Source organism: Microcaecilia unicolor, chromosome 12, assembly GCF_901765095.1.
Source record: "Microcaecilia unicolor chromosome 12, aMicUni1.1, whole genome shotgun sequence".
NCBI classification, from domain to species: Eukaryota; Metazoa; Chordata; class Amphibia; order Gymnophiona; family Siphonopidae; genus Microcaecilia; species Microcaecilia unicolor.
Window position 1 is genome coordinate 82,763,758 of NC_044042.1, and position 25,787 is coordinate 82,789,544.

The 25,787-nt window shown below is 47.7% G+C and overlaps 1 protein-coding gene across 3 annotated transcripts; it reads left to right on the forward strand.

Annotated features, from left to right (window-relative positions):
• Positions 1-5,615: 5,615 nt before the first annotated feature.
• Positions 5,616-25,554, forward strand: SLC25A39 (solute carrier family 25 member 39). 3 transcript variants are annotated; one of them, XM_030221954.1, is made up of 13 exons: positions 5,616-5,717; positions 8,487-8,594; positions 10,760-10,868; positions 11,969-12,028; positions 14,566-14,616; positions 16,739-16,854; positions 18,007-18,074; positions 18,712-18,836; positions 20,815-20,988; positions 21,588-21,697; positions 21,898-21,979; positions 22,953-23,036; positions 23,807-25,554. In XM_030221954.1, the coding sequence occupies exons 2-13, from the start codon at positions 8,583-8,585 to the stop codon at positions 23,932-23,934; spliced, it is 1,119 nt and encodes a 372-aa protein (XP_030077814.1). In that variant the 5' UTR covers positions 5,616-5,717; positions 8,487-8,582; the 3' UTR covers positions 23,935-25,554. The 3 variants fall into 3 exon arrangements, with proteins under 3 accessions (XP_030077814.1, XP_030077813.1, XP_030077815.1); XM_030221953.1 differs by lacking the exon at positions 5,616-5,717 and adding an exon at positions 6,977-7,104; XM_030221955.1 differs by lacking the exons at positions 5,616-5,717; positions 14,566-14,616 and adding an exon at positions 6,977-7,104.
• Positions 25,555-25,787: the final 233 nt, after the last annotated feature.

Consider the following 25,787-nt stretch of genomic DNA (forward strand, 5'->3'; position numbering starts at 1 on the left):
GGTGGGAGGAGGGTGCTAGTGTAGAGCACAAGTGGCAGGTGCAGGTGGACCTGAGCTGTGCTGGGGATAGACCCTTTAAGTGGCCGTGGGGTAACCCCAGGTGGGTAGCTAGGCATTTTGTGACAACTGCGCATAAATTTTAGGAAAGCCCATGACCTGCCTATGGTCACACTCCCTTTTGAGATATGCACAGTAGAATTTATGAGCACCACTTTATAGAATACTAGTAAAAAAGGCCCGTTTCTGACACAAATGAAACGGGCGCTAGCAAGGTTTTCCTCGGAGTGTGTATGTTTGGGAGAGTGTATGTGAGAGTGACTGTTTGAGAGTCAGAGTGAAAGTGTGATTGTGTGAGAGAGAGCGTGAGTCTGGGTGTGAGTGTGTTTGTGAGAGAGTGTGTGTGTGAGAATGAGAGTGTGTGCAAGTGTGTATGTGAGACACAGTGTGAGTGAGAGTGTGTGTGTGTGGGCGAGAGAGAGAGTGTGTGTGAGACACAGATTCTCTGTTTGAGTGAGTGTATGAGACCAAGCGAGTGTGTGAGTGACTGTGTGGCACATAGAGAGTGAATGTGATACAGTGTGAGACAGAGTGTGTGAGAGTGAGAGTCAGAAAGACATTGTATATGAGAGAGAGAGTGTGAGCCGTGCCCTCCCAATCCATGGCCATCTGTCCCCTGCCCCCTCCATTCATCCTTTTCCAGCAATTCCCCTCTGTCCCTGAGCCCTGCCCTCCCAATCCATGGCCATCCATGTTTGTCTGTCACCTGCCCCCTCCATTCATCCCTATCCAGCATTTCCCCTCTCTGCCTGAGGCCTGCCCTGCAATCCATACCCATCCATGCCCATCTGTCCCCTCCATTCATCCCTATGCAGCAATTCCCCTCTCCCTGAGTCCTGCCCTTCCAATCCATTACCATCCATGCTCCTCTGTCACCTGGCCCCTCCATTTTTCCCTATCCAGCATTTCCCCTCTCTGCCTGAGGCCTGCTCTGCAATCCATATCCATCCATGCCCATCTGTCCCCTCCATTCATCCCTATCCAGCAATTCCCCTCTCCCTGAGTCCTGCCCTTCCAATCCATGCCCATCCATGCTCCTCTGTCACCTGGCCCCTCCATTTTTCCCTATCCAGCATTTTCCCTCTCTGCCTGAGGCCTGCTCTGCAATCCATATCCATCCATGCCCATCTGTCCCCTCCATTCATCCCTATCCAGCAATTCCCCTCTCCCTGAGTCCTGCCCTTCCAATCCATGCCCATCCATGCTCCTCTGTCACCTGGCCCCTCCATTTTTCCCTATCCAGCATTTCCCCTCTCTGCCTGAGGCCTGCTCTGCAATCCATATCCATCCATGCCCATCTGTCCCCTCCATTCATCCCTATCCAGCAATTCCCCTCTCCCTGAGTCCTGCCCTTCCAATCCATGCCCATCCATGCTCCTCTGTCACCTGGTCCCTCCATTTTTCCCTATCCAGCATTTCCCCTCTCTGCCTGAGGCCTGCTCTGCAATCCATATCCATCCATGCCCATCTGTCCCCTCCATTCATCCCTATCCAGCAATTCCCCTCTCCCTGAGTCCTGCCCTTGCAATCCATGCCCATCCATGCTCATCTGTCACCTGGCCCCTCCATTTTTCCCTATCCAGCAATTTCCCTCTCTCCCTGAGTCCTGCCCTCCCAATCCATGCCCATCCATGCTCCTCTGTCCCCTGCCGCCTCCATTCATCCTTTTCCAGCAAGTCCCCTCTCGCCCTTCCATGTTCCCCCCCACCCCCTCGCATCCATGCTACGCTCTCTCCCATGTCCCAGCCTGGCCCGCCCTCTTCTCCCCCCCCCCCCCCCCCCCTTCGCATCCATGCATCCTTTTTTTTTTTTTTATTCTTTTTAACTTTACCTCCGTGGCGGTTCGTGCAGCGAAGCGTCAGGGAAGGAGGCGGCGCTCCCGACGTCTAGCTTTCCCTTCGCTGTGTTCCGCCTTGTTTTGAAGGCGGAACACAGCGAAGGGAAGGCTAGACGTCGGGAGCGCCGCCTCCTTCCCTGACGTTTCGCTTCCGGATTTGTTTGTTTTGTCGCGAGGGCGGGGCAGAGACGGCAGGCTGAACCCTTCAGCCTCAGCCTGGGAGTGACGTCAGATGGCTTCAAGGCTTCAGGCTTCAGGCTTCAAGGCTTCAGGCTTCCGGCTTCAAGTTTCCGGCTTCACAGAACTCAGGCTTCCGGCTTCAAGTTTCCGGCTTCACAGAACGTTGGCTTCAGAACGTTCACGGTGCGTTTTATTATATTAGATGCTTAGCAAGATGTGCAATTAAATTCTAGTTAGTGCCAATAATTGCTTGTTAGTGGTCAATTATCGGTACCAATTGGCTTGTGAATCACTTAAGTTGTGCAATTTTGCCACGCAGCCAATATTGTACACGTAACTATAGTCACTATATATAGAATTGGGGGGTTTATGCAGAACTAGTTGCAAGTGTCCTAAACACTCTAGGTCAGTGATGGCGAACCTTTCAGAGACCGAGTGCCCAAACAGCAACCCAAAATCTAATTATTTATCGCGAAGTGCCGGTACTCATTATGGGTGGGGTCACCACATATGACTCCACCCCTATGATAGCCACACACCCTTACACCAGCCATGGCGCATATAAACAGACATCATTGAAAATATTATACTAGTATAGGAGAAAAAAATAACATGATTTTCTTTCATTATAAATCATTTTTGTAAGTTGTTACAGCTCCAGAATACCCAGTGCAAAATAAGACAGCAGATGTAAATTCTCAAATTGGACATATTCCAAACACTAAAATGAAAATAAAATGATTTTTTCTACCTTTGTTGTCTGGAGATTTTGTTTTTCTATCCATATTGGTCCTAGTTGCTGATTCTGCTGCTCTCTATCTGTTCTCTTAACTCCGTTTCCAGGACTTCCTTTCCATTTATTTCTTTACTTTCCTCCTTTCTTCTTCATTTCTTGCCCTCCATCCATGTCCAGCCACCCTCCTCTCTCCCCTGCCCTCCCCTCCAGCCACCCATGTCCAGCCACCCTCCTCTCCCCTCCAGCCGCCCATGTGCCAGCCACCCTCCTCTTCCCCCTGCCCTCCGCTCCAGCCACCCTCCTCTCCCCCTGCCCTCCCCTCTAGCCACCCTCCTCTCCCCTTGCCCTCCCCTCCAGCCACCCATGTCCAGCCACCCTCCTCTCCCCCCTGCCCTCCCAACGGCAGGCCTCCCTCCCACCCAGCACCAGGCAGGCAGGCAGGCCTCCCTCCCACCCAGCACCAGGCCACCCAGCACCAATCCTCCCTCCCACCCACCCAGCATCAGGCACCAGGCCACCCTCCCACCCAAGCAGGCCACCCACCCACGCACGCACCCACCAAAGCACCAGGCAGGGCACCCACCCACCCAAGCACCAGGCAGGCCTCCCTCCCACCCAAGCACCAGGCAGGCAGGCAGGCCTCCCTCCCACCCACCCAAGCACCAGGCAGGCAGGCCTCCCTCCCTCCCACCCAAGCAACAGGCAGGAAGCACTCCCACCCAAGCACCAGGCCTTGCTCGCTCCCACCCACCCAGCAGCAGGCACCAGGGCACCCTCCCTCCCACCCGGCGTCAAGCATTCCTCCCTCCCTCGCACCTGGCACCAGCCCGCCCGGTCTCCATCCCTCCCTCCCTCCGAACCCAAAGAAATGTAAAAGTATTCCCTTGTCCGTCCGAGTAGGCGGCGTCAGCATCAGCAGTAGCAGCGAAAAGCGTGCTGCTGGTTTGGTGCGTCTTCAGCCTTCCGTCTCTCAAGCTCCCTAACAGGCGGGACCAGAGTGCTTGAGAGACGGAAGGCTGAAGACGCGCCGAACCAGCAGCACGCTTTTCGCTGCTACTGCTGATGCTGACGCCGCCTACTTGGATGGACAAGGAAAGACTTTTAAATTTCTTCGGGTTCGGAGGGAGGGAGGGATGGAGGCAGGGCGGGCTGGTGCCGGGTGGGAGGGAGGGAGGAATGCTTGACGCCAGGTGGGAGGGAGGGCTGAAAGTTTCGGGTGAGGCGACCGGCGGTGTGCGTGCCAACAGAGAGGGCTCTGCTTGCCCTCTCTGGCATGCGTGCCATAGGTTCGCCATCACCGCTCTAGGTAGACCTTCAGCCTTATGCCCTCCTCTTCAATTATTAAATTACATTAAATATGCAAAACTCATTTGAGTTTGTGGTGGTGTCAGGATCCATTGATTTGCTTTCACTGCAGCTCACCTAGATATTTACCTAATCTTAAGCTAGCTGCTGAAGAATATTAATTATGAATACTTGGGAAACCAGATCTGCCACCCTGGTTGAAATCGGACACCAGGCTCTGATTGTTCAGCTCAGTTGCTGATTGTACACAAAGCACAGGACAGGGAGGCTTTAGGACTACAATCACTCGGGGCGGGGGGGGGGGGGGGGGAGAGAGAGACATCTAGACCTGGTTTTCATTTGACCTAGGGTTACCATATGGCTCCAGAAAAAGGAGGACGGATTGAGCCAGCCGGGTTTTACTTCCATTGCTTTCAATGGAAAGCAATTGCTTTCAATGGAAGTAATTGAGCCAGCCGGGTTTTACTTCCATTGCTTTCAATGGAAAGCAATTGCTTTCAATGGAAGTAATTGAGCCAGCCGGGTTTTACTTCCATTGCTTTCAAGCAATGGAAGTAAAACCCGGCTGGCTCAATCCGTCCTCCTTTTTCTGGAGCCATATGGTAACCCTAATTTGACCCCACTCACTGCATGCATGGAGAGGTAGTTCCTATGTTTTTAAGGAACAGGTGCAAGTATTGATAGCAAAAGAAAAAGTACCAAAAGCCTTCAAAAAAGGAACAAAAACCTTTAATCATATGTGTTGGTTAACCAGCGCATATGATTAAAGGTTTTTGTTCCTTTTTTGAAGGCTTTTGGTACTTTTTCTTTTGCTATTTAGACTTTTGTTTGTACTTTGCTCCCTCTCTCTGCTATACGCAAGCAAGTATTGGACATATAGTAACAATCTGGATTAGCAAAACGCTTGAAATCTGTGAGCACCCAATGTCAAGACTTGGGTTGTAGCTACTGATCATTTGCCACCATTTTCATAGTCCATTTAAAAAACAAATACAAAAACTGGAAATAATTGTTACAGTTCATACTTGAATGAGAAAGGGATTGTGCAGGCAGGGAGATGTGACTGACTAGGGAAAGGGAAATGATATACTGCCTTTCTGAGGTTTTTGCAACTACATTCAAAGTGGTTTACATATATTCAGGTACTTATTTTGTACCAGGGGCAATGGAGGGTTAAGTGACTTGCCCAGGGTCACAGGGAGCTACAGTGGGAATTGAACTCAGTTCCCCAGGATCAAAGTCCACTGCACTAAGCACTAGGCTGCTTCTCCACAAGAAGGGGAAGCGACTAATCAGGATCAGACCGTAGAGGTGGAGGTGCAGGAACCAGTGAGCGGACACCACCTGCTACCCCACCGCTGGAGAGAGCAATGGAATCAAACCTACTTCAGTGCCAGTGGGAGAGCCTCAGAGTTTCCCTGGGAAAGAGGCTGGTCGGCCCAGCCGATGCTCCGCCCCGCGACAGACCGGAAACCTGAGTCCTTGACGGGAACGTGCCGTCCTCGCCTCGGTCCTTTCCTCATGGCTTCATGGCAGATGATGGTTTCCTTAGCCAGCCAGTGCAGCCACTCTCATTTGATAGTTGTCTACCGACGACAGAAGGTCTCTAATTAATTAGCTACCTGATTCTGTTGTCAGGTTGGGGGTCTCTAAATGCGGCTGCGTTATCGCAAAGCTCCTGTCAGCAAACTTGTAAGGTTTTCTTTCAGAAAACAACAATGTAGGATTTTTTTTTTTTAATTCACTTGCTTAAGCTCATCCGGAGATCTGGGGAAAAAATTAAATAGGAATCTATGCTTTGCTTTTCTAAACCCTTTTCTGCGGGTTCGGGTAAAACGTGGACCTCTTTTACCATCCGGAGAGAGAATGAATGAATACATGTGGGGGTTTTGGAGGGGAGGGGAGGGGAGGGGGGGCGGGGAGCTCAGCAATACACATATTTTAGGAGTCCCTACTGGCTCTTTTTTTTTTCTTGGCACTATTGATCCTGGCCTGGTTTTACCATATTGCCCATATAAACTGAAATAGTGTTTGGGCCTTGGCGGAATACCCCATAACCTAACCCCCAAGATCCAGCCAGGTTTTGTCCTCAGTGGTTGTAGCCGTGATTTTTGTACTTTTTTGAGGTAATTTCATAGGCTTTTCTGTGTATAAAGTATCTCTTACATGCAGAAAAGGGACCTTTTTTTTTTTTGTAAGTGTCATAACTTTGTGTGTATGGAAAGGGGTGAGTGGGGGCCATGGCACAGTTAGTATTTTTGTTTAACCCATTTCCAACCATAGGATAGGAGCAATGCCTCAGATTGGTTGGTTTGGTCCCTCCAAACAAAAAAAAGTGATCTAATAGGAGCTAACTTTTCAAAGTTATTGGGGGTGCTAAGCCCAATGGAAATAATCCCTCACTGGACACACACAGGAATTTTGGGGGTGCTGAAGCACCCACAGAGTCCGCGCCTACCCTGATTCTGATTGCTTACTTTTAGAAAGGCACGTGGTGGATGCCTATGATGATGTTTTAAAATAAGCAGAACGTTAGCACATTTTCACAAATTTATATTCGGTGCCCTGTTTAAAAAAAAACCCTCATCTTCCAGTCATACAACTGCATGCATGCCATGAGTCAAAATCCGGATCAGCCTGTTTGTGCTGAGGGTTCAAATCGCACTAAACATAGTGTTCCAGGGTCAGCCTTGTTGCCAGGCCACACTGGTTATGAGTTGATGATGTCATACGAGAGAAGCAGGAAGTACCAAGACGGCGATCTGCAGTCCTCTCCTGGTTTTGCATATGTCCTCAGTCACGCAGGGATAGTGGCTGGTTGGCCCGGTGCTGATTGACATGTTTTTGTGCTTCCAAGAGCAGAAGGATCAAACCAGTTCAGACTGGAAGTGGAACAGCAATAGCAGCGGCGGCAGCTGCCGGAGTGCTGGGGGCCATGGGGTCCCGAGCACCCCAGTACGAGGGCCACCATCGGGTCCTTGGGGTGCAGGTGAGGGGGGTCTTTGCTGGAGAGCTGAGACTGGTTTGACTGGAAGTTTTATATTAGTTTTGCTAGTGATCGCGCACTGGTTTGGTTGGTGACTGATGATGAGTTATAGGTTTGGCTGAACATCCTGTTTTGATGGAGGTTTCAGATGTTTGTTGTCTCTGATGCTGGGACTCTTAAGGATCATTTTAAGCGGGTCCTGGTAAAAACAAGCCAAGCGTTTGTCTTTGTCTTCCAGCTAAGCTAAAGACTAAAGGTTTCTCATCTTTGGCTCTTTGGAAGTTATTACCTGCAGATTGGCCTCAGAAAGTTCGTATCCATGATTTAAGGCAGGTGTTAAGACCCATTTGAGTGTTTGGTTCTTAATGGTTAATGGCACCCATTATGAGTACAAGGGGGCTTGCTTTTCTTATCTTTTATATGCGACATTGGCTGGATGTGCTATGAATTTCTCCTCCTCCTTTTGTCTTTGGGGCTTTATTTTATCCTTTTGCTTTCTTATTTGTGGCTGTTTTCCCTTGTATTGTCTGCGTTTATGATTTTTGTAAAACATTATGAGATATATATATATATATATATATATATATATATATATTTTTTTTTTTTATTTATTTATTTATTTATTTTGAATAGTGGTATATTAAATATATAAAAAAAAACATTTTCAAGGTGGGGTACGGTGAGGGTCGTTAAGAGCAGCAAGTGGCTCCTGGGGACTCATGTTGCTGGATGTGCCAAAGAACTCAGCATAATAGCAGAGAGATGTTGTTGTTTGTTTTTTTTTTAATATTCAGCAAAGTTCTTGTTTACATTAGATTCAGAATCAGGAGGGCAAGGTCATTTCTGAATATGTTCTTGGAGGGTTCAGAAGGTGAGATTGCACTGTAATTCACTGAGAGCGCCATGGGCATGAGAGAAATTCATATGTTGATTGTAGTCCAGCAACTAGCACCTTGCTTGGCACACAGGAGTGCATTAGTGAGGTAGTTTCATAACTCACATGGGCAGACTAGTGCTGCGTTATAGTACTTTGTTATGCAGAGCTCTGAAAAATATAAAGGTGAGTAGGAACCAGCAATAGTCAAGCATGGTGGTTAAGATTTCACGATAAATCCAGCCATCTCCCACGTCATCCTTTCCTACCTCCTGTGGATATGGTTTTGGGTGGGTGCTACCTGAACATGAATATGTAAGATGCTAACTGGTTAGATGTATTGGGAAATAAGGTGTCTTAATAGCAGAAGAGAGTTTTTTTTTAAAGGGCTTTCAATAATGGTATTTCAATAAGTTATATTGATTTATTTTTTTTTTTGTAGGGTATGGGGATGATAATGCTATGTCCCGATTCACTGAGGATAATTTTGTTTCTTTCTTCCTTTGTCCAGGTGTCCAGACATTGCACCAGCAAGCGATGCTAAGCTGGAGCTCCAGTAAGAAAAGGATCAACAGAAAAGGAAGGAGGGAATGTGTGAGAAAGCTTGATGGTACATGAGGTCAGGACCCCTCACAAAGATTCTGAAAGTTCTAACTTTATTTTTTCTCTTTCTGCTGTGTCTCTCTGCATAAAACAGCATGAAAAGAAATTCAAATTCCTTCTTCATGCACAAGCTATTCAATATGCAATGATCTCTGGGTTTAAGATGGAGGAAGAGGTCGGGAGGGGGTGTGTGTGTGTGATGGGTTATATTGTTTACTTTGCAGTGCGGTTTCAGGCCTGCTGGGGCCTGATGCACATTTGAGGAGACAGACAGGAAGCCCTTTATTTGTGCCAGACTAGAGACCTAAAAGTGCCCTTTCGTAGGAATTTGCTTGCTAGGGATGAACACAGGGATGCAGAGCCTGGGACTCTGTAGGACAGAGAGTTCCTTTGGAGTAGGGGAGAGGAAGCTTGCACTGCTGCATTCTAGGCTGTAACTGTTCAAAGGCAGAGGGTATCTGTAATTTGCATGTTAGGATCTGGCAGTTTTCAACAGCACTTTGCTGAGGAAGGGTGCAAGCTTTTTTTTTTGTTTGTTTCTTTTAGATTTTTAAGTGTGCGTTGGAATTTAATCTGAGCATTACCAGTGTTTCTAAATGTGATAGAATGTTATCTCAGTTATCTCATCAAAAGTAGGAGGTTACTTAAGAAGCAGTAATCCCAGAAGTGGGATGTGGAGGTCCCAGTGAAGTATTCTCAGGGAAGTTCGATATTTTAGTAAGCATTTCAGATTTTTTCGTGTTCTTTTGCTTATGGGGGAAGGGATTCATATTGATCAGTGAGGCATCAGAAGCAAAGCTGTCCCCTCCACCCCTCAAATATGATGCCATTTCTCATGGTGTAATGACAGTTTGTATCATGCACTGCTGGCCTAGGAAAAGTGTGGGTCAGGTCCCCAAATGCAGTCATCACCTGGGTGAGCTCTTCATAGTTGCATCATTATTTTGCATCTGCAGGGGTGTCACAGTTTTATTTGGTCTCTATCATGGGGTCACAGCCACAAGAAAATTGATAAGCAGTGCTGTAGATCAATGTTTCCCAAGTCCGGTCCTGGAGTATCCCTTGCCAGTCAGGTTTTCAGGATATCTGCAATGAATATGCATGAAAGAGATTTGCATATAATGGAGGCAGTGTATGCAAATCAAGTTCATGCCTATTCATTGTGGATATCCTGAAAACCTGACTGGCAAGGGATACTCCAGGACTGGACTTGGGAAACAGTGCTGTAGACTATGGCAGGAACTGCAAAATAAATGCCAGCTGAGGGAAAACAAAACCATTTATTTTGCAGGAGAAAAGAGACAGATTGCACTTTGCAGTATCCAGAAGATGACAAAATTTCAGGTGTACGTGCTAGGAAGTGTGATGACTAGAAGCAGGCTCATTTTTAGCCAGGGTTCACATTTCTCCACTCCCTTTTCCTCCCACCCCTATCCTTTCCTACAGCCCTGTACCCCAGCTGTACTCGTACTCTGTAAGGGTTATCATTGTGGCACATCCCTGCATGGTGAATGCTGGGCCTGGGAGATTGGCAATCATTGCCTGTGCTAGAGTGTCTCTCTCTGACCAAGGGGAGGGGTGGGGATCAGCTCCCTTCGTGTCTTTGCAAACCCGCCTATGATAAGCCCTATCAGCTCCCTTTGCTAGTGCAAGAGGCTGAATGCTTGCAGGACCAGAAAGACATTAAGAAGAGAGACAGGCACTGCCTGTACCGTGTGCAGTAAGTAGGGCTCAGCTCTAGCCGTACAGACGTGTCCCAGAAATGCCAAAGAAACAATGATCAAGTATTTTATATCACAATCATTGTTGGTTTAATCATGATTTGATAAGGAGTGTGACTGTTGGGCAGATTGGATGGACTGTTCAAGTCTTTATCTGCCGTCATTTACTATGCTACTATGTTTAAAAATATTGCAATTGATGTCCAGCTGAGTCTGTATATATGTTGCTATGCTTGCATATCCTTGTACATTTGTATGGATGCACATGTCTGTATCCATATAACTGTATCCCCTAAACTGCTGTAGGTGAGTTTTCCCTGAGACGATCCTTGAGGCACAAGAGGGAGGAAGGATCTCTTTGCAGGATAAGAGCTGAGATTTGGAGTCCTGGGGGGGGGGCGAAGGCAGCACTCCCCTGCCCCCTCTTCTTCACGTATCTTCTCCTGTCTTCATTCCACAGATAACTAACGTGATGGCGGAGAAGGAGCCACTGGGTCCATTGGGGGGTATCACCCCCCTCCAACAGATGCTAGCATCAGGGACTGGGGCCCTCTTCACCTCCCTGTTTGGTAGGGGCCAGATTGATTCTACTTTTTGGGACTTGCTGGATATTTCTGACCTAGATGGGCTGCTTTCAGAGAGAAGATGCGGGGCTTGGTGGAATTTGGTCTGAGTCAGCATGGTGTTTCTCATGTTCTTATGTAATGTGTTGTGCGGCGGGGGGAGCAGAGTGGGATGAAATGCCCCCCCCCCCCCCAGAGCAGAGCTGCACAGCTGTTATTTTAGAATCTGCCAACACATCTGGATTTCAGGATCTCTGCAAAGAATATACCTACATCTGTTTGGTGTGGGACATGGGTTATGCTGTATAGCTTTGGTCACCTGGTAAAAACCATGTTGGAAGTTGCTCTCAATGATCAACATTGCAGTGCCTGAAGACTCTTCTATTTGTCTTTCACACTGTCCCATGGTACTTCCAGACCTCTGACCTTAACCAGCTGCCCACCTCCATTGTGAGAGGTTGCACATTCACACTGAGATCTGTGTCCAGGCAATTGTACAGTCCTCTAGAAAACTGAGGTAGCAATCCAGGGGGGACCAGGAAGTGAGATAGGTCTTTATCTGCCGTCATTTACTATGTTACTGTGTCCCTACTACTATGCCCGCATTATCGAGGTCATGGTAGGCAACCAGAGATTATTACTTGCGCATGTAACATCTGAGACTTGTTACAGTCCCAGTTTATTGGCGCTCAGCGTTCCCCATAGATCACTTAACGGAGAGGCAGCTACGCGCTGAGGTGCTGTCTCTCTAACCTGTGCAGGCACTGGTTCTCTCGAGTGCTCCTGGGACACCAGGGAGAGGATGAGATAAGCTGTGAGCGGGGCTGGATTTGCTGGTTCCTTTTTATGAGCTTTGCTGTCTGATTAAGACAGTACAGTAGGAAAAGGGAGAGCAACTGCTAAGGACAGGTGGGCAGGGAGTAAAAACAGGGACAGTAATGAGAAGTGAGAACATCCACTTGGGAGTTTGGTGGAGGGGGGGGGGGGTTAGGAGGAAGTGTGCATGTGTGTGAGTCCACTTGGGTTGGAAGGCGGGAAGGGGTCAGTGATATAGGGAAGACAGAGGAAGCCCCTGGTTCATTTTGGTGTTTTTTTTATTATGACAGTGACGCCACTGGATGTGGTGAAGATCAGATTGCAGGCTCAGAGGACCCCATTCTCCAAAGGTATCAATTAACAAAGTTGTACTGGCTCTCTGTTGATAGGTTAAATTTTGACACGATTCTCTTAGCCCAGGGATAGTACTGAGGAGGCTGTGTCTGAACACCCCGAGCCGCCTCCAGGCCACCACTTCAAGAGCAACCCAGGCTGGTAGTGACCAAAAGGGACGTATCCAGTGAACCCTTGCAGGCATTTCCCATGATTCATTGTCCACAGTCTAATGACTGTGTCCGTTGAAACCACCATCAGACATCTGTGCTCTCAGCCCAGGTTTGAAGCTTCTTGGGACCCCGGAGTCTCTTCTCATGCCTGGGGGCAGGTCTCCACAGAGCAGGACCTTGGCCTGTTCACTTCTCTGGCTCTCAGAGACCAGCATTGCCCATCAGTGCTAACCTCCTGAGTATTCTGGAAAGAGAAATCCTGTCAGGAGAGGCAGGCAGGAGACAGAAGAATTGAGGAGCAGAAAGGAAGTCTTTAAAATATATATAAATAAACTAAACAACTGATCAAAACAAACTGCAAGTACCAGAAGGGCGACTGTGTTTTCTGTAGAAAAATAGAGGGGGGGGGGGGGTCACATAGGTTATTGAGCAGTGCCCCAAGAAATCACAAAGTTGGGAGTCTCGGCCATGAGAATTTGTGGACCTGAGTTTAGAAGACAGAGATGTGGAAAGCTGGGCTGGAGTCTACTGAATTACTAAAATATAATGTGACTCTAAAACTCAAGTTTATAAAGATATGTGCTCAACAGGTGGAGAAAAACCCTCAAAAACCTGGGACTAGCAGTCGCAGGTTTTGGAGCGGAGTTACTCTTGTTATAAGTAACACTCGCCCAAGTTCTATCATCGGGTAAAAAAACTCCACTTCAACAAAGTATTGTCCTAAACGACTGTGTTTTTAAATAACAGCGTAATTTTGATGAATCACTGTCTTAAATAACTGTGTTTTTAAATTACAGCGTTAATGGTTAAAAAATGAATTGAAGAATAAAGTTATTACTTAAACAGACGAGGACTTTAGATTATATGTAAGCGCACAAGAACAGAAACATTTGGTACAGCTTACAGCTAAACGGAGCGCCAGCTTTAGCAAAATGGCGTCTCAGCGTCATCATCCTGTCATATGACATTTATAGAGGTCAAACTCAATTGGCTTATACTAATTTAGTAAAAAACGTGCCAATCTATTGAGTTATTAAGGCCGTTGGGTTCTAATGAATTTAGATCAAAAATCCACTGAGCCTCTCTTCTCTGTAGTGCCAATTTGCGGTCACCTCCTCTATTAGATGCATTGATTCTATCAATCGCATAACATGACAGGATGATGACGCTGAGACGCCATTTTGCTAAAGCTGGCGCTCCGTTTAGCTGTAAGCTGTACCAAATGTTTCTGTTCTTGTGCGCTTACATATAATCTAAAGTCCTCGTCTGTTTAAGTAATAACTTTATTCTTCAATTCATTTTTTAACCATTAACGCTGTAATTTAAAAACACAGTTATTTAAGACAGTGATTCATCAAAATTACGCTGTTATTTAAAAACACAGTCGTTTAGGACAATACTTTGTTGAAGTGGAGTTTTTTTACCCGATGATAGAACTTGGGCGAGTGTTACTTATAACAACAGTAACTCCGCTCCAAAACCTGCGACTGCTAGTCCCAGGTTTTTGAGGGTTTTTCTCCACCTGTTGAGCACATATCTTTATAAACTTGAGTTTTAGAGTCACATTATATTTTAGTAATACTTTACGAATCACAGACTCTAAACAACACTGCAATCAGTTTTTTCTGGAGTCTACTGACCCTGGTAGAGATTTAAATGAACCCTCTAGGCTCAGTCTCGGGACAGGGTACAGCACAGTCAGAGGCAGCTCTGGTATGTGGATCTATCTTGAAGACTTGGGGCCCCTACCAGGGCGGTTTCTTTGCAGCACTGTACCCTTCAGAGGCTAGTTTGGAAAAGGCTGGGCGACCTGCCAGAGGGGGGTGGAGGGTCCTGGAACTGTTGCTGGTGCTTGGCGTACACTTGAAGCACACACCTGTGGCCCTACCTTGGAAAAACACACCACTTGACGTATTTCAGTAACCCCTACCTTGGTGCTTTTGGCTCCACTCCCTGCTACACTGTTCTGCCTAACCAGGACTTGCACATGCTCTGGCTTGCTGATTCCACTTTATTGTTTTCTTTGATGAGCTAACTCGCTTTGCTTGTCACGCACTGCAAGTCCCAACAGAGGCAGAGCTTCGTGTTACTGGAGTTTAGACCCTCTCACCCCATCATTAGAGCATAGGGTATTGGATCAGAAATATTTATAGAAATAATCCTTGTGCGTATAATTGGGGGGAATTGGGGGGGGGGGGTGAGACCACAGCAAACCACCAATGCCTTACACCCTGTCCTGCCCTGTTAGAAGATGCTGGCACAGTCTCGGCCCCAGGACGTGAATTGGTGAGCAGTGGGAGGAAGTTTTGGGGAGGGGGGCTTGGGGCAGTGTAACCTGTTTCTCGTGCTTTGAGATCAACACCTCCTCTTGTATGTTGCAGTGTTGTCTGTACAATCTGTACCTTGGACCAACCCTATTCCACAGCCCAAATGTGAGTATGTTGGGAGTTTCAGCCTCCCTATTGATACTTGTACCCTCTCTGTCCCTTTTGGAAGGACTGACATTTCCAGCCCTTTTCTTCCATCACCTTCCTTCATCCCCCCAACTGTGTATCTAAAGATTAGCCTGTAGCACTTTAATTTCCTTACTGCAGAGACCACAGTGGAAGAGAAGGGGATAATCTTAAGTATTATTTATTTCAAACTAAAGTTTCCCTTTCTTTACCACCTCCTTTCTGAAGGACCAGGTGACTCGCTGACCTTGGGACTTTATTCTCATTACCTAAGAACCATCACACAGGCCGACCATGTGTGCTGAGTTAGCAAGGGGCAGGTAGGGAGGAAGTATGTTCTGGAAGCATCGCAGGACCCCTCTTCCCCGCCTGTTAATACAAACTTGGAATGAAAATCCACCTCGATGCAGAATCCCAGAGTTTTGGTTTGGTCTTTGCAGATCTGTGATGGGAATCAGTGCTGCTTGAGACCCTCACTAACCTTTGTGTGTACAGTTCTGCCTAATAACCAAATGCCACCCACTTGACTTTTCTGCTTCTCTTCCCCACATATGTTTCTCTTTTTGCCTCCTATTTATTTATTTAAAAAACATGTAAAACCTTCACAATGTAAAGATTTCGGTAGGGTACAAAAATACATATATAGTTAAAAGACAAGTTAAAAAAATATATGTAAAAAAACCAACAACAGATAAACACCATACAATAACCTTCATTTTCCTTTTATCCTTATCACTTCTTCATAATCAATTCTTATATGCTGAACTCAATTTACTTCATGGAGCTTCTCTCTCCTTCTCCCTTCGTCTTCTCCTCCTCCCTCGTCTCCTTCTCTCCTCATCTCTCTCTCTCTCTGGCACGTTGTTGAAGGAAGGATTTCCAATGGTTGTCGGCTTGACTTCTCTCAATGGTGCTGTTGGATACGAGGAAGAGGACAGGGAGGAGTTAGCTTCAGAGGAAAGAGTTTGGGAGTCATTTCTAGGAAAAGTGTTTCATAAGCTTGCCTGACTGCAGCTCATTAAGAGTGAAATAATTTTCTGTTGGCTGGATGCCACTTTTTCAGAGCTTCATCTCGATGTGGAGCCTCCTGCACCAAGGCCAAAACTGTCAGCAGCAAACTAGGGCAGAAAAATGGAGAGACAGTCGTACGAGACTGAAACTTTCCAGCACAATGGCAACTAGATCATTTGACCTCAAACAGATAAATAAGTGGAAAGAAAGTGCAAGCAATCTGGAATTGGAGCGTAAGAGAAGGGATGGCTGGTCTTTAACCAGGAAAAGAATACATTTAAACTCCAATATTTAATCTGGAGTGAAAGATGTGATTTGAATTTCATTACCTGCCTTTCAAAAACTGAGCCCAAGGCAAGTTACAAGCAGATAACAGTGGGTAGGTCCTTTCCCCATAGAGCTCATACCCGAATGCAGTGGAGGTCAGGGTCATAAGGAAGGAGCAGGGCTGGCTTAATCAGGAGACTAGGTGGTTGCTGAGGGTATCAAAGAGCAGCTGCAGTCGGAGCAAAGCAATAGATCCCGAGAGCCGAACAGATTCGGGGAGGGTAGGCAGTTTTTTCAAATATCCCATTTACCCAAAATGAATGGCTTTTAGAAATTATCCTTGTGGTTGTGTATAAAATATTATGTCCAATTATACTTTTTTATAGTATCGTTCTGGTAGGGTGGTTGTGATTGTTAACAAAATCTGAGAGTTGGGGCTTAGAGACCTGAAGGATAATGGGGGGGGGGGGGGGGGCGGAGGCTGAGAGTTTGCCCAGTGCACCTAACAACCTTTCACCTGCACTCAGTCGGAGGAGTGGGATTTAAGCCCAGGTTTTCCTGGTGCTCGGCCCGCTGCTCTAACCAGTGCTTCTGATGGTGTGTGCACTCTGTTAGAATGATTTGCTTTCAGTGAATTTACACTTCTCAGCTTTGGATCCAGTGAGCGTGGACTGCTCCTTCCCTTCCCTGGGGAGCTTCTATGGCTAGACGATCGGTGATGACAACCGATGGTTGAAGAGAATTCCTCTGCCTGGAGTTGTGAATTACCATGGGGATGGGGTCTTTTAATAGTTTTTGCTTGAGCTTTTGGCTGTGTTCCCAGGGCGATGTTTCCTATACTGCAACGGGCTCATGGATCACGTGTATGTGTGTCAGAACGGGACCAGCTGCACGCCCTGGTACCGAACCAGAACGCCCACCCACTTCAGTGGCACCCTGGTAAGTTCAAACCTCTCGCCCTTCCGGGACCTTGTGAGTATTCATTGATGGTATCTGCAGTTACAAATGTTTGGGGACAGGCCGTCTCCAAGTGCTGACTGCACAGTGAATGCTGTAAGAAGTTACTGGATCACCTCATTTTAACAGTGAGAAGAAACATTGACTTCTGGTGTGTGTGACTGAATGTGTGCAGGGGAAGGGAGGTTTGTGCAAAGGGAAAATATGTTTCCAGTTAGAGGCTTCTGCCCCTCTGCCAAGTTGAGGACACGCTTTGCAGTGGGACTTCTTTTGGACATGGTCTCAGAGAGCTGGTTGCACTCTTAATTCCACAGCCTTCATTCAGTAAATGCTCTGTGGATGTGTCTGTGCTTCAGCTATGCTGCTCACGTATGGAAACCTGAAACAGTAGGTGCTGGGTGACTAAGGGCATGCGCAAAGCAGTTAGTCGCTAAGTGTGGCTGCTCTGCGTATGCTTGGACTAGCCCTGTGTAGCTGAGCTGTCCAGTGCATTCAGCAGCTTCTGGCACTTGACCCCCGCAGCACCTGCCTTGCGCCCCCTGCAAAAATATTTCTGGTGGACCCCTCCCCCCGAGCAATGGCCCTAGTGGTCTAGTGATCCCATACCTGAAAAAAGATGGAGGGAGAATGGCGAGAGTAACACCACCCACCCTCCTGCCTTGGGGCCTGCTCAGTACATCCGGGATGCACCGGGCAGGGCTGGAAGCCGTCATTTTGTGCTGGGTGGGTGGTGGTGTGCCCATCCTTCTGCCTCCATATTTTTTCAGGTACAGGAGGAGGGAGGGAGGTCACTAGATAACCAGGAGTATTGTTTTGGAGGGGAGGGGTTCAGGATGGGAGGGCTTGTGGTCATGGTGCTGGTCCGGTAACTTGTGTGCATCAGGCCCTTCGTTTTTGAGATTTCCCCTAGCACTGCCAGCCCAAGGCGAGCAGAACAGAATTAGCAAGATGGTTAGGAGGGTCCAAGGGAGAAAAGTGGAGTTTAGGTAGAAGATCCTAAGAAAGTTCTCGGGGGGGGGGGGGGGGGGGGGGGGGGGGGGGGGAGGGAGGGAGTAGTGTACACAATGCCTCTGATTCTAGAGATCCACCCTGATACCTGGTCATAGCTGGTCTCTCTCACTCTCTCTCTTTCAGGACGCCTTTGTGAAAATTATCCGTCATGAAGGCATTAAAGCTTTGTGGAGTGGGCTCCCGCCAACGCTGTGAGTACAGAACTCTTTCCAGTGGGGTGCAAAAGATCTTACAACGGGCAGTGAAATCACACACCCTGGCTGTTAGTGGCAGGATCTCTGGTCACAGCAGGATCCACAGAGTGTCACAGGCTTATTCACAAAGAATTTCCAAGTGCACCTGAATAAGTTGTCTGTACATGTCACATCTTATGAACTCCAGAAAGATGTTCTCTTTGGCACGATGCCAGTATTGCAGTGAGTCTTAGCAGTAAATTTGAGAGGGATCATAACTCCACATACCCTGGCTTAGGAGTGAGGTTCACTAAGGTTATGATATGCATAAGGCTAACTCATTTGGAGAAATTGCCCCCAGAGGACAAAGTTTAACGCTTTCCATGGTTTATTGGTTCAAAATTCCTGGTACAGTGCCGGGACCTCTTTTCCTCAGCTGTTTCCCTGCCTTCTCTTCTCTCAACTCCTTTGCCTTTCGCTCTTTCTCCCCTCCCCCAGCTTATTCTGTATTTCCTTCTGATTGCTCTGTCTCAGCACCTCACACCTCACCTCAGAGGAAGCCCAAGTCTCCTTCCCCAGGAGGAAACAGGAAGGGGGAGGGGCGAGAGAAGGGAGTGCCTCGGGCATAGGGTCCTGATGTTTCTCTTACCCACAGGGTGATGGCAGTGCCAGCCACTGTGATCTACTTCACGTGCTACGACCAGCTGCGGGATTTCCTGCGCTTCGGGATGGGGTACCAGGGCGCGCACATCCCCCTGATCGCCGGGGCTGTGTCTAGACGTGAGTGCGGCTGTGATCAGTGTCGCCTATTATTGTGAATTATTACACATGGTAGAATAGCACTGGCTGTGTTGTGAGGGCACTGCTCCCAAAGAGTTAATGGCTTCACCAGTTGGGAGAAGCGCTTTACAAGAGATAGGGGCAGGCTGTCTCTTGTATCGTCCATTTGTATCAGAAGTGATAAGGAGTACCCAGGGGCGTAGCTAGGTGGGGGCATGGACCCCCACAGATTTAGCCCTGACCCCCTCTACTTTCGATCCCCCATCCCACCGCCGCCAGGTACCTTTGGTGGGGGGTGTCCCCAACCCCTGCCGACCGAAGTCTTCTTGCCTTCGCTGATCTGTTTCTGTTAGTCCTGACGTCCTGCGTGCACGTCCTGTATGTAGCCCCATGCAGGACGTCAGAAGTCAGAAACAGATCAGCGAAGGCGCCGGAGAGAAGACTTCGGCTGGCGGGGGTTGGGGACCCCCGCCAGCAAAGGTACCTGGTGGCGGCAGGGAGGAGAGGTTGGCGGCTGGGGGAGGTGGGCTAAAGTGTGCCCCCCCCTCACCTCGGGCTGTGGACCCCCCTCCCACTGAGGTCTGACTGTGCCCCTGGGAGTACCTTGTCACTTTTATAGTTAGTGATATGAGCTGTACGCAACACCCGTAAGACACTGTCGGGTCGATGCTCAGAACACCTGCAGTACACCAACAGCGCAGAAACCTAGCTCACCAGTACTCAGAAGGAAATGGTATTCAAATTATATGCATGCTGTAAAAGAAAAAGCAAGGGGGGGGGGGGTGGACATGGCACATGCTCAGAACAATTTTGCAGTAAACTCAACTCCTGTGCGCATGCACTTGCAAACCCAAAAGTGAATGCACACATTGGCGTCTGTTTTCTGCTCCTTTAAATGTAAGCGTTTCAAATTTTTTTAACTTTGAAAGCTTCTATTTAAACACAGGAAGCAGGCACCAGTGTGTGCTTTCACTTTTGGGTTTACTCTGACTCGCACACATTGGTCTCACTTCCAGCTCTTAGGGACTTACACAGGCTTCCTTCTGCTTCCAAATTATAGAAAAACCAGCAGATTTTTAAAGAGAATCATGATAAATGCCTGTTCCGAGATGGCGTTTTCAGTGGTAAGGTGGCTTTGGTTTGTGCGCTGTTCTCTGAGCATTGGGAGGGAATAGGAAATGACCTCATTAGCATCTGTTTGACTACATTAGCATACTATTTGCGCTAATCTTTGGCGCACTCATCTCCTTTGCTAGAGCCTCTGAGCATTCTGCGCTCACTAATGCAGGTGCTAGTTCGGCGCTAATTGCCTCTAGCACCCGCATTTGGTTTGGAGCATCGGCTCCTGTATCAGCTTTTCAGTATAAATAATCCTTTGCCAGTTTAGGTAGGTTAATTTTATTTTATTCTTAAGGTGTCTGACTGACTGAGGAGGTCACCTACAAGTAATTAAATCTGGCATAGATTTCCTGTAGTGCTAGTTGAGTGTTTTAGGGAGGTTCAGGTGTAAAATGTTCTCCAACTCAGGTCAGTTGGTGATAACGTTGAGGTGGGAGAGCACTTGGGAAATGAGTTCTCACCCCTGTCACTGACTGACTGTGAACCTAAGGTCATTTTTTTCACCCTCCCCTCTAGTATCTGAGTTCTAATCCCAGCTCTGGCACTGACACAGTAGGAGTCTTAGCTTACTCCTTTCTTAGTTTATGGCCCAGTAAATGAACAGAGAGGTTCACGGTGATCTTTTTTGTTCATTATTGTGGTCGGGGCACTGGAAGCATACGATGGGAAGAGGTCCACATGTAGGTGAAGTATTGTATCCACATTTGAATAGATTTCGTCCCACCAGTCCATTTTATTGTGTTTGTGCTCAGAAGTCAGATTCCTGCACCTGCATAAAACACCCCTGCAGAAAAGAGCAGATTGAAAGAGCGGTGTGTGAGAGGTTCATGGTCGTGTCCTGTCTCTCTCTCCCCTGCAGTGGGTGCTGTGACGGTGATCAGCCCGTTGGAGCTCATCCGTACCAAGATGCAGTCTCGCCAGCTTACGTACGGTGAGCTGCGGGTCTGCATCCAGTCCTCTGTGGCCCAGGATGGCTGGCTGTCCCTGTGGAGGGGCTGGGGCCCCACTGTGCTGCGTGATGTGCCTTTTTCAGGTATGGTGGGTGCTATTTGAGCCGGGGAAGGGAGGCAGGGCCAGTAAGTGGGTAGGTGGTACACGGCCTCTGATGTTGGCAAGAAAGGTTTCAAGCCTGATAACGGTGTTGGCAGAGAGGAGTACACGAGGTGCATTATATAGCTTTGGCTGGGAGGTGCGAAGGTGGCACTTAGGCCACAGGCTCAGTATGAAGTTGGGGGGGGGGGGGGGTACACCAGGAGCAGTGTAGAGAGGTAACACCATAAGCGACTTGTTGCTATGAACTCCCTTGTCTGGACTAGGGATCCCCTCGAGTCTATCCTCAGGAGCTGCTTGGCCAATCGTGTTTTTGGGATATCTACAGTGAATATATATGAGAGATATATATGTATGGTCTCATTGAGTTTCCCTCTCTTTGTCTGTCCGATTGTCTCATTGGGCTTCTTTTTCTCCCTTTCTCTCTCTGTCCAGGACACTTATTTCTGTGTCCAGTGGTCTCATTGGTTTTTCCCCTCTCTCTCTCTCTCTCTCTCTCTCTCTCTCTCTCTCTCTCTGGGTCTCATTGGGTTTCCCTTGCTGTCTGACAGTCCCATTGAATTTTCTTCTCTCCCCTTTTAGCGCTTTACTGGTTTAACTATGAACTGGTGAAGCAGCGTCTCTCCACAGCTGCCTCCGCTGAAGAAGCCACATTCACGATCAGTTTTATCTCAGGAGCCATTTCAGGAACTGTAAGTGCCACCCTCACAGCTTTCTTTTGCCCGTCATATATTTCATTGTTATGCATGACAACATGTGATTGAGTGTGTTGGTGGTATGATCCTGATGTGAATCTATGTTGCAAACGTACCATGTCAGGAGGGGTGTGTGTGTTCTTGTCCTGCCACAGGACATGCTTTGCTAACGCACTGAGGATTTGTGCTTTTCTCAGGTTGCTGCTGTCCTGACTCTGCCCTTCGATGTGGTGAAGACCCACAGACAGATAGAGCTCGGCGAGATGCAGACAGTGAGAGGTGATTCAGTATGCACTGGCCCTGAATTTGCCCGTTCCCCTCTTCCCCCTGGGTCATAAGTACATAAGTAATGCCATACTGGGAAAAGACCAAAGGTCCATCGAGCCCAGCATCCTGTCCCCGACAGTGGCCAACCAGGTCAAGGGCCACCTGGCAAGCTACCCAAACGTACAACATTTTATACAAGTTATTCCCGAAATTGTGGATTTTTCCCAAGTCCATTTAGTAGAGGTCTATGGACTTGTCCTTTAGGAAACTGTCCAACCCCTTTTTAAACTCTGCCAAGCTAACCGCCTTCACTAGGTTCTCCGGCAATGAATTCCAGAGTTTAATTATGCGTTGAGTGAAGAAACATTTTCTCCGATTTGTTTTAAATTTACTACACTGTAGTTTCATTGCATGCCCCCTAGTCCTAGTATTTTTGGAAAGCGTGAACAGACGCTTCACATCCACCTGTTCCACTCCCCTCATTATTTTATATACCTCTATTATGTCTCCCCTCAGCCGTCTCTTCTCCAAGCTGAAAAGCCCTAGCCTCCTTAGTCTTTCTTCATAGGGAAGTCGTCCCATCCCCGCTATCATTTTAGTCGCCCTTCGCTGCACCTTTTCCAGTCAACCCACTTCCTGTTCTTCACCCCAGATTGGTCACTGTTGGCTCCTCTTTTACCTTGACTAGTTTGAGTTCAGGATTTCTGGGGTGAAGTCACCTGGGCATGAAATGTCATGGAGGTTCCAGAGTAGCTGAGACATAGATTGCAAGGAGTTACTGTACTGTTGACATCATAGAAGCTGGTTTAATTTTTGTTGACAGGGTGGCTCTCCATCTCAATTTCTGATGCCCTTGCAGGCATTCTGCAGCCTGGTGCAGAGCTCAGTTTCTTTTATACCCCTTCCCTTGCTGTGTGAAAGATGCCAGCCCCTGCTGGCATCTCCCACTCGTTCCCCTATGAACCCCAGGCCTTTTGTCTTACAGGTCGCAGTCGTAAGAGACGCTCCTCTACTTGGCGACTGATGCGCCGGATCCAGGCAGAGTCAGGCACCCGTGGGCTTTTCGCAGGTATGTGCAACTGAGAGAGGAAGCCATATGGCTTTTGCCTACCATTGTTTTCTATATTTCTCTGTTGCTCCCCCCCTGAACCTTGAAGCCTTGCCCATCCTTCTCTGCACTGCATCAACCACCCTTTAATGATAGTGTTATTCAAACCATAGTCTCTTGATCTGTGTCTCATCTTCACTGATGCCCCTGTATCCTTCTGCCTTGTCAGTGCCACCACTGTTGCAAAGACTTTCTAGCTTCTGTTACATTGGATCAAGTCCAGAAGGGATGGTTTGGGATCCTGGTCTGCAGAGGACAGGTTCTGCGGTAAAGGGATGGAGTAGGAGAGGAAATTGTGGGCACAGTGTAGAGGAAGCACTAAGATGCATTTTAAAAAGACCAGCAAAGGCATTTCTTAGACTGTGAGATAAGGGGGTAAAGGATTGAATTCAGCTCACATCTTTCTCGGTGGTTCAAACAAGTTACATAAGCTTTGAGAACTTCTGAGGGTTGACTTTTTGCCAGGGTCATTGGATCCTAGAAGCATTGAAGGGTTGGGTCTAAGATAGTTTGTTGCTCTGTGGCTGATCCAGGGGTTGCATTTATGGGGAGTGGAAGCGTCCTTCCAGTCATTGGCTCATATTGTTAATGGTGACATTCTTGGCTTAAAGTTTGCTCATTTTGGGAATCAGGGGAGCAAGGAAGGGGGATGAGAATGTTACTTTTGATCTCCTCCTAGGATTCACAGTGTGTTACTAATCTGTTTTCTCTCTTTTCCCCTATTCCTCCAGGATTTCTGCCTCGTGTCATCAAGGTGGCCCCTGCCTGCGCCATAATGATCAGCACTTATGAGTTCGGCAAGACTTTCTTCCAGAGCATGAATCGGGAGGAAAAGAAGATAAATCCTCAGAGCATATGACTGAGGAGCATGGAGGGCCAGAGCAGCCTGAAGGAAGGAAGAAAACTCATGCACAATCTTTCTCCTACTCCTGACCCATAAAATACACCCATACCATGCATCAGAACATCTAAAGAGCTTCAGCCATCCCTAATTCAACCAACTGTGTCCTCTAAGAATCCTGTAAGGTGACCATGGCAGTGTCTGGGGTTCTCCTGTGAGTGTTAGTCTGTTAGATTTCATGGGAGAGAGGGGTGGTATTGGGGTAAGGGCTGCATCTGATCAGCATGGAGGCTTTTCGCACATAGAGTTAAGGCCTGAACCTCACGATAATAGCTTAGTGGAATCAGATGCAGTCAGTCAAGCCAAAGCTGTCTGTGGTTCTAAAGCAGTCTACAGCTGCGTAAGTGCCTTTCCCAGATCACTGCTACTGCTTCTCAAGGGTGGATGGGAAGGGGTGGGGGGAAGAGAGTTTTCTCTGAATGCTAGCAGAGAAACTGTCCAGGCCTGGAACAATATCCACTGTACTGCTTGTATATTTGGCACCGTTTTGCATGCATTCAGGTCGGCTCAGACCACTGTAACCGGGCATTTGCTCCCATCACCACCAGAAATAAGGGACTGTTAACTCCATTATTTCCCCTAGTTAAACTGGCTGTCAAAAGACTAGGCCTGCCCCTCTTTCGGGACATTAAGCGACAGGAGCCAACCACATTGTGTGGACTGCTTGCCCTGGAGAATCTGAAGAGACACAGGGCGGTCGGTGGCAGAGAACCAAAATCTATGTAATGCCAGCCAGGAAGGGTGGGGTCATGCTGGAGGCAGGGATTGGTGTTTCAGAGACACTTAAACTGCTTCCCCCCCCCCTTTCCTCTTCAGATTTCATCTCCAAATGCAGTTGCATGGTAATAGTTCTGTATTTACATCGCTAGTCAATGCCACTGCCTCTGGAGTGGGTGATTCAGCGGCTTCTTTGAAGGGCCTAGCCATAAGTAGGAACAGTTTTATAGCTATGTAAACTCAGGGTTAGGGTGAAAAGGTGACCTGCTGACGGTCAGATAGACCCTCAGTGGCAGGGTGAAGATTTGGCCTCACTTCCCAGATAGCTGGCGTCCGAACGCTCTCCCCTCTTCTTCCCTCCCTCCCTCCCTTTTTTTCTCTGTCCAGCAGAAATGCTGCACTAACTCCAGACCCAGAGATAAGAATTGGGATCTGTCTTGGTGTCACAACATCCCCAAGACTGAGCAGAAGAGTTCGGGAGAGAAGACGTGGCACCATTGGATTCTCCTCCACAAGTTAACTGTTGCTATTACTGTGAATAATTTCTGTGCTGCTCTTTCCTCATCCATATACGGGATGTGCCTTGGGAGGGAAGGGGGGTGATGCTTATCAGGTGAATTATCTTTTTGAGGAGTGGGGGAGAGCACTGACTGCATCAGGTATCCAGTCTGAGACCTTACCTGATAAATCCAGAGACTATACATGACACCAGGCTTGTAATGTTAAATCTTTTTTTTTTTTTTTTAAATCCAGTGTTGTAAAATGTCTGACTAAACAGACAACATTGCTACCTCTGGCTGGTTGTGGAGGTGCATTTTCACTCTGGATTTCCTGTCAAGAATAAACTTCATTCCTTGTAACTTAATCAACAATTCAGATTGGATTCAGTTGGGAAGAGGGAGGGGGAGAAACGGATTCACCTCTAAGCGCTCTGCATGGTATTGAAACTTTGATGCATGGTTTAGCAGTCTGTGGCCTGAACAAAAGATCCTTTGAGCCAGGGCTGTAATAACTTGTACACGTGACACAGATTTAAACTATATATCTTCATAGTGAAATGTTCTCCTGTGGCTTCAGGTGTGTTCCTTTCATTT